General features: G+C 41.9%; 1 protein-coding gene across 2 annotated transcripts in view; it reads left to right on the forward strand.

Moving 5' to 3' along the window:
• Positions 1-12,610, forward strand: part of Pah (phenylalanine hydroxylase) — a 92,536-nt gene that overhangs the window by 29,982 nt on the left and 49,944 nt on the right. For both annotated transcript variants that reach the window (XM_063262995.1, NM_012619.2), the window contains 2 exons: positions 1,368-1,475; positions 8,122-8,305. In XM_063262995.1, the coding sequence (XP_063119065.1) occupies positions 1,368-1,475; positions 8,122-8,305 (292 nt within the window). The remainder of the gene's footprint in view (positions 1-1,367; positions 1,476-8,121; positions 8,306-12,610) is intronic.

The raw sequence follows: 12,610 nt of genomic DNA on the forward strand, positions 1-12,610 counted from the left end.
CATGTAGATATTAGGTATTTAACCCAGGTCCTTCAGAAAGAGCAACAAGTGCTCTTAACCACTGAGCCATCCCTTCAGCACCCACACATTACTATTTTTAGAAGATAGAAGATCACACAGTTCAGGTACGGCTACATCTCTAATTTATTTTGAAGCTTCCTGTAATTCTAACTTGCTGGTGAATTTGGTATTTCCAGTTTATCATATAAGATTTGGGGTGGGGATATGAATTTTCTGAACTTAAATATTGTTTCCTAAGAGTCTTCAGTGTTCTCAGCTTATTATTCTGAGTCCCTGACTGGAACCTTCCCACCATTGTCTCCTGCCCCTGAGATGATGGATTATTCATACCATCAGCTTAATTAACTTGCTCATGAGAGAGTAGTTGATCTTCACATCTTCTGCTCCTTTTCGGGGACATGCTATGCATTGGTGGGTACATACAGAATGTTGCATTATTATTTTAAAACTTAAGAAAATGCCTTGGCAAACTCTGGCTTAGCTTGTTACCTCACTGAAGGTACCTACTGTCTGATAGCTTAGTATCCCTCTATTTGTTCTTTTGACTCATTTCAGCAATGAGCTATCACCTACGGCTGCACATGGGACAACTTGATGCTTCTTGCCAAACCCCATAAGGCCATTAACGTATGTGCCATAGTGTTTTCATCATTTACACATAACCCTAATATTCTGTTTAAACTTATATTTCTTTTTTTTTCAACACTTGGATATTATTTGGCCAGGGCTAATTCTTACTATTATTTTGAGGTAGTGAGATAAATGAAGTGTTGAGGGCATGAGTAAAGTGATCTGCTCAGAATTGTTCAGGTGGTAAATGGATGAGAGAGGATAGCATCCAGGTCTTGGATCCACAGCCTACGGATGTCCCATTTTCATGCTTTTTCACACTGTACTCGCCCGTGTCTTTTTAAGGAAAATTTTTTTGTACCACTTGCTCTTCCTCTAAGAAATTCCTGGCTTCTTCTACATGTGTCTGATGGTCAGAATTTTAGTTCTGAAAGGATGGGTGCATTTACCTTAATTCAGATTTGTATACTCTCAGATATGTCATAGGGTCTGTATTGGGGCACTGATTTGAAAAATGTTGATCCTTGTCAGTGGCTAGTGACATCAATGCATAATTTAAGGTTCTAGAAATTGAAAGCCAACCCAGGAGTGATTCATTCTCTCATTGTCCTCAACTTATTTATTTACACACTGCCTTCTGTGTAGAGTGCACATGGTTCATGTGTTTCAAAGCTAACAGGCAGAAAAGGGTTATTGCTTGCCTCTTCTTGAGATGTTTCAAGGGAATAATTGCTAAGCGGTGAGAAACATTTTAACCAGGTGATCTAATTATGTAGGAAACAAGCTATATTGAAGACAACTCCAATCAAAATGGTGCCATATCTCTGATATTCTCACTCAAAGAGGAAGTTGGTGCCCTAGCCAAGGTCCTGCGCTTATTTGAGGTAAGTGTGTAACATGTTTTGATCACATTCCGCCTTCCTCTGATTTCTCCTAGATCTACTTCTTTTTTCTCTATCCTTGTCGTCCCATTCAACTTTGTTGACCTACCAAGAACACACCCTTAAAAAAAAAAAGACAAAAAGCAGACTCCCCTCTTCTACCAGCAATCATGTGACAATGTCTCCTCAGCTAAGGGTGGGACTTCTGGTCTACCTCCACCACAACTGCTTTGAGTTCATATGCATAATTGCACTGCCATGTCTGGGAAACACTGTTCTGCTTTAGTCATCCATTCTTTGGCTCTTACAGTTGTCCAAGTCCTTCTGCCATGATGCTGGAGCCTTGGAAGGGGGGATGTAATACATAGGACTCATTTAAGGTTGAGCATGCTAGTCCCTTTTTTCCTTCAACTTGATCAGCTGTGAGTTTCTGTTAACCGCCATTTACCACAAACAGAAGTTTATCTGTTGAGAGTTGAGAGATACACTGATCTACAGGTATTGTAGTGATAAGTTATTAGGAATTGGTTTAATATTATGCCCATGTAGCTGAATAAAAGTAGTAGGTTCTTCCCCCGCCCGCCAAAGCCTATGACTTGCTGATTTACCTTCATAAGCACACACAGATGTTTGTTTTCTAGCTGATTATGAACCCAATCAAATTGATAATGTGTCAGCGCCTGCACCGACACGGTACTGAGAATCGGGCGAAAACCTGTGGGATGAAAGAAACACACACACACAGGTTATTCGTGTCAAGCCAGAAGAGGAAGAGAGCCTCTGGTTTCTTTATTGACCAAACTATATATCCAAAGAACACCACTTAGCAGGTATCTGCCAAGCACAGTGGGGAACCCTGGCTGAGACTTCGGTAACAAAGGACCGACTATGTGGCCTGAATAAATTAGGGAAATAACCAGGAAGGCCAGCCTAATTCTGACTCAGGTGAGAAGTACCTGGCCAGACTGTTCCCAGTTGGGGACAAAAAGCTTCCACATGCAAGGGCAGGGCTCAGCAGGGGTCAAACCTTGCTGGAGACCCAGAAGGGTCTTGTTCAGGCTGACAACATTCTGTGAATGTAAACTTCTTGTGCCATAAATTACAGGGAGAGGCTTTTGATCCTACAATCTAAGACTAAGGCCACACAGTGACAAAGCAACCAGGCCCAAATCCAATACGGCTCCCACAATAATGAACATCAGCCATCATTAGAATACATTAGATACAAATTAATGCAATATCAGTAACAATGTCCTGGTGCTGTATATAAAATGCAGAATGTTCCACATGGCAGGCAAGTGCTATACCGCTGAGAGACAGCTTCACTTCTGTTAATCCATTTTCAACATCTAAAAATGCTTGAGAAAAATGGAATGTATTTAAAACTTAAAACCCGATTTGTCTAAAGTGGTAGTTGTGGGTAAATGAATGCCCAAGAACAAGCAGCAAGCAGTGGAGAGAAAAAAAAAGTCTTTTCTGAAAAAAAAAAATAACCTGCTCCCGAAAAGGACACTTCTGTAAAATACTCCAGTATACTTGCTCAGCCTTTGTATCAGGGAGTCACATGTTCTTGAGCAGTTGCCCCTTGAGACTGAGTTACTTAATGGATTAAATAACAATAAATGAAGAAGCTGTTTACAATATAATAAACAAACCACAAGAAGTAAATTAGCAGAACTGGATGAAGTGCACCTGAGGGGTGTGTGTTTGTGTGTGTGTGTGTGTGTGTGTGTGTGTGTGTGTATGTGTGTGTGTGTGCATGTACAAGTGTGAATGTACATGTGTGCATAAGTGCATGCACGTGGATTCTTTGATGCATTTATCCAGATCTCAATTCCTTGAGGACCTCACCGCCCATCCTGCAGAGCAGGATAAGGAGCTCAGCATGCTGATTGGACGGTTGTTCTTAGTGTGCATTGAGATTGTTTTCCCCTAACACTCTCAGCAGCTATCATGGAGATTCCCCATGCTGGTACAGCTTTTATTTCCTTATTACCAGTCTGGAAAAGCACATAGTTTAATTAGAGTCACTCAAAGTACCGAGTCAATCAAGAAAGCACATTCTTGTACTTGCACCACACATGTACTCCAGGCATATCAGGCTCTTGATTTGATGTCCATGAAACTTAGGGGTGGAAGCCATTCTTTTACTATATGGAGCTGAGGCTCCCAGAAAGGTCAAATGACTCATTCAAGATCATTCAGGGAATGTGCAGGTGGAGGTGGACCCCAGGCTTCCAAGTCCACAATCTGTCTGTGACACACAGCCTTCTGCCAAACAAAAGGAGGTTGTTCGCCTCTTAGATTTCAACAGAAGTAAACAACAGGGAGGTGTCCCAAATTCTCTTTCTTTCTAAGCCAAGAAACCCGACCTTGTTTTGTTCAGGAAATTACCTCTGTTTGCCCATAGAAGCTTCAGAGTTCCTGTTGTCTCCCTGGCCCTCCCTCCTGAAGGATTTCTCTGTCCTTCTGCTTGGGGCGTTGATGTTTCCCACATCAGGCCTGGGTTTTCTCTGTCTGTGGATAAGGATATAGCTCTCAGCTACTGCTCCAGCACTTGCTGAGCCATCCTGATATGATCGTATCAGACTAAATTTCTGAAACTGTAAGCAAGCTTCCAATTTTAAATGCTTTCTTTTATGACAGTTGCATTGGTCATGATGTCTCTTCACAGAAATAGAACAGTGACCAAGACCCACGCAAATACACACATGTACAGAATAATTTAAGGGAAGCTGTGATCACTGGTATCTTCCTGTGGCCTCAGGGACCACAGAGAAGAATTGGCATCAAGAGAGCCTATATCAGGTTCCTTATTCTGTTCCTTGTACTCAGAGCATCTGATCATTTTGTTTGATGTCATATGAATGATAATAAAAAAAATCCCAGCATTTTAAGAGAGCTTATTGTATCCCTGGAAGAGAAGTCAGTGCTTATATTACCAGTGAAAAATATACTTTCTTCCTCTGTTCTTCACAGCAAAGCTTTTTCATCTGTGATTTTATTGTTTCTCTTCCTTAATTTCCTCAAAGATCAATAGAAGGGTCCATAAATGACCAATATAGGTGATATTTGAGAGGGGACACTATCACCATTGTGGCGACATATTCTCAGCATCCCACTGTTTATAAATGGGCATTCACTGCTTCTGCCACGAAAAGGATGAATTTCATTTTAAGTTTTAGAGCTATTTAAGTTACAGCATCTGCAGGATACGTTTTGTCCATTTGAATGTTGGTACTTGTTTAGTTATGAATACATGATGTGTCCTGGCTTTCTACTTAATGAACACTAGCATGACTGCACTGGTGGAATCAGTCTTAGTGAACAGCATATGATTTGTGAGGCATTTTTAATATTTGGGAGCCTACATAAGTGATTCTGTGTGTAGGTGTGTGTGTGTGTGTGTGTGTGTGTGTGTGTGTGTGTGTATGTCTTAGTCACTGTCACTTGGTGTGAAAAGACACCATGACTAATGCAACCCTTATAAAAGGAAGCATTTAATTAGGAGCTTGCATAAAGTTTTGGAGGTTTAGTCTAATATTATCATGGCAGGGAACATGGCAGTGTGTGCTGGAGCAGTAACTGAGAGCTACATCATGAAATGAAGGCCCAGAGGGAGAAGCCTGCTGTGGGCTTTTGAAACATCAAAGCCATGTCCTGTGACATATTTCTTCCTACAAAGCCACACTCACTCCAACAAGGCCTCACCTCCTACTCCTACTCCTTTCAAATAGTCATCCATTTCCCGATGACTAAATATTCAGATATATAAGTCTGTGAGGCTGTTCTCATGCAAACCTCCACAGTGTGTTGAGGTAACCTATCACTATAGAAAAACATTGAAGTTGAGGAGAAGATGTAGTAAATAGCCCATGCTTTTGCGTCAATCTCTGTCTCTGAATAAATTTAAAGTGCCCAGATTTTGAAAGACTTGTCAATATTAGAAATAAACCAATAGCCTAGACACTTTTCATTTCACCAAAAGACAATCCAGGAGTGAGACATTTGAGCTCTGCCATTTTGAAATCAGTACTGTTGTAGGGAATGAATTTGGGAAAATGAGACCTCTGACCTTGTGATTGCTCATGTTCTGGTGATCCTACACCGGACCCTTAAGATGTCAAAAGAAACCAGAGAAGCCCATGGTACTCGGCTCAGGAGCCCTTTAGACACAAAGGAAGGGATATCTGCTGCTCAGGCACAAAACAGAACAAGTTTCCTTTATCTGAGAATGCATTGCAAGGAGCATTCCCTAAAAACTAATTGTTCTCACTTCCCGTTTCCCCACATCCTTTGAGAATGCTTAAAAATACTTTGGGTGAAGATGTTTATAAGTAGACAAGGATAGTATTATCATGAAAAAATAACGTGCAGTAGAATTAATATAGTCTATAAACAAGTATTACTAATCAGAAAAGTAACTTTATTATGAAGAAAAAGTCATGAAGCAGAAAAAAAATGGTTAATAATCACAGGAAAAGATGTTTATTCTTATCAGCAGTTGAGTAAAAGGTTAAATGATGAATTATTAACTCTTTATATATCAGGCTAAGGAAAAAAAACACTGGGAATCCTGATACTTGGTATTGGTGAACTATATAGGTTTTCTCATGAAGGGTAGAACAGATGACGTAGCCCCTTTGAGAGTAGTGGGTAAGACACACACAGAAACTTTAAGGGGTGAATACTTTCTGGTTCACCAGGGAGGCTCTAAGGCATTTGATGTGAGAAATCAAGCAGGTAATCAGGGACAAGCATGCATGCAATGCGGTCGTTGTTTCTAGTGGCAAGACATATGAGGAAACTCACATGCCAGTCACTAAAACACTGCTTGTAGAAACCAAGATAACATACACTAGCAAGCGCTGAGAAATTGTACAACGGTTGGCTGTCAGATTGAATCAGCGGGTGAAGACATTTTCTGCCAAGTCTGATGACTTTTTTTTATCTCAGATCCACAGCTATGGTGGGTGTGGCTAATGTCAAATAAGAAGTATTCGTTCACCTCTCTACCTTTGCTATGGTGTTTTATTCAAAGAAGAAACTCTAGGGAGATGTGTGTGTGTGTTCTTGTTCCTTCTTAGGAATTCTGAATTCTCGCTCTCAGCTGCACAGTGTTTCAAAAACAGAGGATGAAATGGCAACTAATGATCCATTTTCCATTTTGTTATCTCCTTTCATGGTCCTTATAGTTTTGATCTTTGAGGTCATTGCATGAAGTAACAGCACATGACTCTTCCTGACACTGCACACTCGCCACCGGTGGTTACACTCGCCATCATATGGGATTTCAGAAGTGACTTCTCAACAGGACTTGACAGATTGATCATGTTAATTCAGTGAGATCAGGTTGTCTGTCTGCTCAAAACTTCACAAAGACCCCTGTGTCTTTCAGAATCAAGACCAGACTCCTTCAATTTGTCTAGCTGTCTTTCATCTTGCGGCTGTTCTGACTTATTAGACTTCTTTTATTATGTCTTTTTTTTTTTTTTTTGGTTCTTTTTTTTTCAGAGCTGGGGACCGAACCCAGGGCCTTGTGCTTCCTAGGTAAGCGCTCTACCACTGAGCTAAATCCCCAGCCCTTATCATGTCTTCTAGGCCAATCCCACTCATCATCCCCATGGGGTCTCCACGTCCATTGACTCCTTTAGGACGTGCATATGGTTTGTTTTCTCAAGGAGGCCTCATGTACAGATCCTCTTAAATGCGGCCCTGTATCCCACCTAACCCTACCCTAAAACCGCCCATCCATTTCATCTCTCCTGCCTTGTATTTATTTTTATTCGCTATCACTATAAAATTATACACAAGTTAATTGTCTTTTATAGCTTCTGTCTTCATTACCTCAACTTGAATGTAAACTTTAAAAAGAAAAACATCTAGATCTGTTTTGCTCATCTAAAGAGTGATTGGCGTCTAGTGAATATTACATATGTATTTATATAGATTATATATGTATAGAAAAGTATTACATGTATTTCCATATATAATACAAACAAAATATCTTGCATAGTTGTGGAACATATGACGATATTAATAGTTGTCCTACACACTATGTTGTACCCATCAGAGTGTATGTGCTAATTTGTCTAAGACCCCCAAGGAGCTCACAGTCTCACTCATAAGACCATCCATGTGTAGACGGGGAACTGAGGGATGCGGAAGCATGAAAATAAAATGTCTAGCATTTCATAGATGATATAATTTAGAGCTTATGAACCTATCTTGTGCTCTGGGGATTATATTGAAGCAAAACAATGCTGTGCCTATATTATCTATTGAGACTCTGTGGCATTTAATTGAGTGAAAGGGAGGTTTTCCTATGCCATAACTTTGCAACTATTGTCCTAGACTTTTGATCCAAACCCAGGTCTTATACAGGCAACTCTAGGCTGTTATTAAATTTCTATATGATTAAGTTTGGATGCACTTGACTCATCCTTTCTACCTCTTGTCAGCTGGTGCTTGGTTTTGTAGAAGGTAAAAAAAAAATGTCTAAATGTTTAAGAGCTTCCGTATACTCATGCTTATTTCCTTTTAAACTCTGCTCCTCCGTCTGGCTTGTTGCCTCTCATTCTGGCTCTGTATACGTGGCCTGTGGTAATAATGAATGGCAGTCCCTCACACCTATAACTTTCTCTTTTAGGAGAACGATATCAACCTGACACACATTGAATCCAGACCTTCTCGTTTAAACAAAGATGAGTATGAGTTCTTCACTTATCTGGATAAGCGTAGCAAACCTGTTCTGGGCAGCATCATCAAGAGCCTGAGGAATGACATTGGTGCCACTGTCCACGAGCTTTCCCGAGACAAGGAAAAGAACACAGGTGAGAGTCTGAAGGATCTTGTGATCTAAACAGTACCACACTGTCTTCATTTAATAATAGCATGCATAACAAGGTGGGCATAATGGAGAGGAGGTAAGCTAAGGACCTAGACAAAAGCCTAGCATATCATAGACACACACAATAATTCTCTTTCCTCAGGGTAGCTGTTTTGTATACCCACTGAATGTTTAAAAGACAAGATCTTGTGTTGCTCAGAGTGATCTCAAGTGTGTTAAGTAACCGAGGTTGCTCTAGAACTATTGATCCTCCTGCTGGTGCTTAGATGAAATACAAGAAGCAACTTAGGGGAGAAAAGATCCTTCCAGGTTACTGTCCATGATTGTGGGGGAAGTAAAGGTGACAGAAGCCTGAAGCAATTAGTTACCCAGTATTCAGTCAAGAACAGAGAGAAAGTAAATGCAAGCATGCCTAGTGATTAGCTCCAGATCTTTACTCTTATACAAGCCAGGATCTAAACCTACGGGATGGTGCTGCCCACTTTTAGAATGAGTTTTTCCACATCAGTTAATATAACCAGAACAATCTCTCCCCCAAAGTCATGCCCGTGGGCCAACCTGATCTAGACAATCCCTCAGTGAGACTCTTTCCCAAACGAGTAACGTTGATAATTAACCATCACATTCAGTGTGGTTTCTAGAGGAATGTAAGCTGGAAACAAGATGCCCAACCAAAGAGCTTTCCCCAAATTCTTACAACATGCCAAACCTGGATCAGGGATCACTTACTTCCTTAATCCTGGTACTTCCCTTCATCTGTCTTACTCTTCCACTGGGTCATTTTTCTCTTTTACTCACATCCCCATCTGCAGAATGTAGCACAGTATGTGGAACATGGTAACCATTGATGAGTCTGTATCCACAGAATGTATGCAATATACGGCACACAGCAACCTTTGATGAGAGAACAGCTAACGTGACATTGTAAACAAAACAAAACAGCGTTTCACTGTCCACTCATGGTAAGACTTATAGGTACGACAGGCTTGGAGCTGGACCAGTTTGGTTCAAGTCCTTCCTTCAGTTTCTCACGGAAATCCTTTCTTGGTGTTTTCCTAGAGCTTTTGTTACAAACAAGATCGTAGCACATATGTTGCCTAGCATGGTGTCTAGCATATTGTAGGGACTGGCTCAATGGCAACACAGGGTTGCGACACTTGGGTGTAGCCCACGAAGAATATGGGCAAGCAAGATGCTTGATTGCTTTTTTCTGAGGATGGAAGGTATATTCATAGGAGCTATTTTGAATAGAATTTATTTTTAATTTTAGAGAAAAGTGAAGGAATGTACAGAGAAATTGTCTGTATTGTATTCTTTTTGTTACCAATCTACATTCAAACAGCACATTTAAACAAATAATCGATGGGCCAGTAGTGGTTGATTTATTACTAGGAAGTAAAGTCTGTAGGTCGCATTCAAAACCTGCTTTGTGTTGTAGAGTTTTATTGCTTTTAACCAACGCGTGGTGTTCTGTGTCTGCCACCACCACGACATACAGCAGAGTGCCAGTGTCTTAAAACTGCCTGAGCTGTCCTCCCCTCCTTCACACCTCCTTTCTTTTATTTTCAGTCTTGTAACTTTGCCTTTTCCAGAAGCAGCATTTTAGATGGGCTTTGCTCATGTTTGGCTTTACATAATCATTTCATTTTTACTCTTGAATAATACCCCAATGTATTAGCTCAACCCCAGATGGCCTATTCGTCTATTTTAATGACATCTTGGTTGACTCCAGTTTGGGATTACTGGAGTAATAAACATTCGTGTATAGGTTTTTGTTGTGGACACGTTTTCAACACCTGAGAGCATTGCTTGCTGAGAGGAAGCTAATTTCAATGGACTCTTTTCCTACCTCAGAATCTAAAGTAACTTTTCCTAACACTACGTGCTTTGGGTCAGGAACGCACTGTTGCTGAATTAGTCCACAGGTACAGGTACTGAGCATAAGAAAGATACAAGAAACAAATCTGGTGTTCTGCTGTGCAAAAGGATGACTCCAAGTAACAATAACGCACTCTGTTCTTTAAAATGTAACATGAAGTAAACATTTTTAAACATTTGACCAAGTGATCAATGTTTGAAGGGGATAAGTGTGATTCCTCCAATTTGGACATTATGTAATTTACATGTGTATGAAAATATTACATTGGACCAGCGGGATTCTCCACCCACTCCTTTCTCTCTTTGTTCAGGGCATCGAGCCTATATCCTGGAGCTCAATGCAGAATCGGTACAGTTCTTATGTGCCAATGAAAACTAATAAAAAATTCACTTAAAAAGAAAAGATTTTTAAAAATAAAACAAGATGCACCTTGTGGAGCAGGCAACAGAAATGTCTCTGGAGAGGCAGCTCCAGGTCTCTCAAAAGATGTCATCTCTACCCTCGCCTCTCAGATATAGCTCTGAGAAGAAGCCCCATCTCTGGCTGACCTTTGCCCAGAGTGGTCATATAGGCTCAGGTCTCAGAAGGGACCCTTCTAATTCCTCCTTATTCAAATGTTTTTGCCTCCTCCATCTTACTTCCCAGACCGATGGCTGCTTTTTTAGGCCACCTGCCCCCAACGGGAACGTGGGGCCCTCTGGACAAAGAAAGGGCCTGCTGGGTCCTGGGGCAAGCCCTGCCTCTGGTTGGAGCAGGTGGAGTCTGGGCCAGCTGGGCGCTGGAGTCGGAAATCAAAGCAATTGACAGGCAGGCGAGCGGGCGCCACTTGGAGAACTAGGAAGATGTATGTCGGCCAGCTGGAAGGCTGCAGCCTGAGCTGGAAGCTCCGAAGGGAAGTTCTTGGAGAGGACATAGAGAATTAATTAGGAGCCCAGCTTCTTGAATCAAAACATAGCACACTTGGTGTGGCTTTGAACAAACCGTTGCGGCTGACGATCTCAAGGTACATCCAGCGGAAGAAGCAAGAGTTCCTGGCATTACGGGGCTAATGAAAATCACATCAGTAGGCGCTGGGAATAGAGCAGAGGACGTTGAGGGGCTTCATAAATGTTCTATATCCTTGCCATTATTGTCAGTTATGAGAAAAGAAATGACTACAGGAGTTACAGCAATCCGCTTGTACGAATACATTCTTCACAGATTTCAAGAACCGGACTTGAAGGTCACGCGGCCCTACTGACTTCTAATTTACGTAGTGCTCATAGAAGTTCTGACGTGCCTTTAAGGCAGGGTAAAGTCTGTGTGGTCATGGGCCACAGTATGTTAAGTGCTGACTGATCTATGTCAGATACTGGGTTAGCAGCTGGAGAAAAAGAAATGAGTGCTTGTTCCTGAGTAGCTCACAGGCTGGCAAAGGGCCCAAGACACCCAGGTAGACACAGAAAAGGGGCCGTTGCTGTAAGGAGACATGCTGTAGCATGTAACTCTCAAGGTGTAGCAGTGAGAAAGTGTAAAAAAAGAAAGGCTGATGTTTTGTTAAGAGGTATCCTGCTGGGTTCGGTCCCCTGCTTGGGGGCGGGGGGGGGGGGGGGAAGAGGTATCCTGCAACCACTGCTGAGATTCTTAGACATGGAGACCTTAGGAGTCCGTTCGTCTTTTTGCTCAGACGTCAGGGTGCTAATGTTTGTTTGAAGTCTGTGTGAGTGTGCAGGTGTCCGTGCGTGTAGGTGAGAAGTAGGGGTGATTTTATGTAGCAAAGAAGAAATAGCCAGTGCTACTGTTTGTCACCCCTACTTCTCACTCACCCATAGGGCTGTCCCCACCTGGACTGCACTTAATCCGTGACTCAACAGCTGCTGGGGCTGTGGCAGATGCTGAGGTGAGGACTCCAGCAGTAGATTTGGGGAGAGGTGTCTGGGTCCGGAAGTAGGGCTTTTGAAAGAAGCAAGCACGGCTTTGCACAGTGGCTCGTTTTCTGTCAGTCTCACTGGGGGAATGAGAAGAGGAAGAAAGCTTAGGACTCGATCGGAACCTTTGATTCTGTCTCCCGACAAAATGCCCTTTTTAATGAGGGGCTCAGATCTCAGGGGCAAGTCTGACAGCAGGTTCAAGTGAGAGACCTGAGCCCCTCAAATCAATTAAGCTAAACCACTTTGCACTCTGGTCTCTCAAGCATTCAAACAGCGGGCGTGGGCAATAGAAAAAGAAAGTTTCTCAGTTTCTTAATTGCTTATGTGCCCCACCCAAAACAGCTTGGGGGAAGGTTAATTATGGTGACAGGTTAAAGAAACCCAACCTCCTCAAATGCCTCCTGGAGAAACTGATGGGAACTTAATAGGATTTTAATCCAGAGAGCCTTTTGAATACTGAGTCTATTCTCTTGCTGCCTTCTCTCCTGATGACCTCAAA

Source organism: Rattus norvegicus, chromosome 7, assembly GCF_036323735.1.
Source record: "Rattus norvegicus strain BN/NHsdMcwi chromosome 7, GRCr8, whole genome shotgun sequence".
NCBI lineage: Eukaryota > Metazoa > Chordata > Mammalia > Rodentia > Muridae > Rattus > Rattus norvegicus.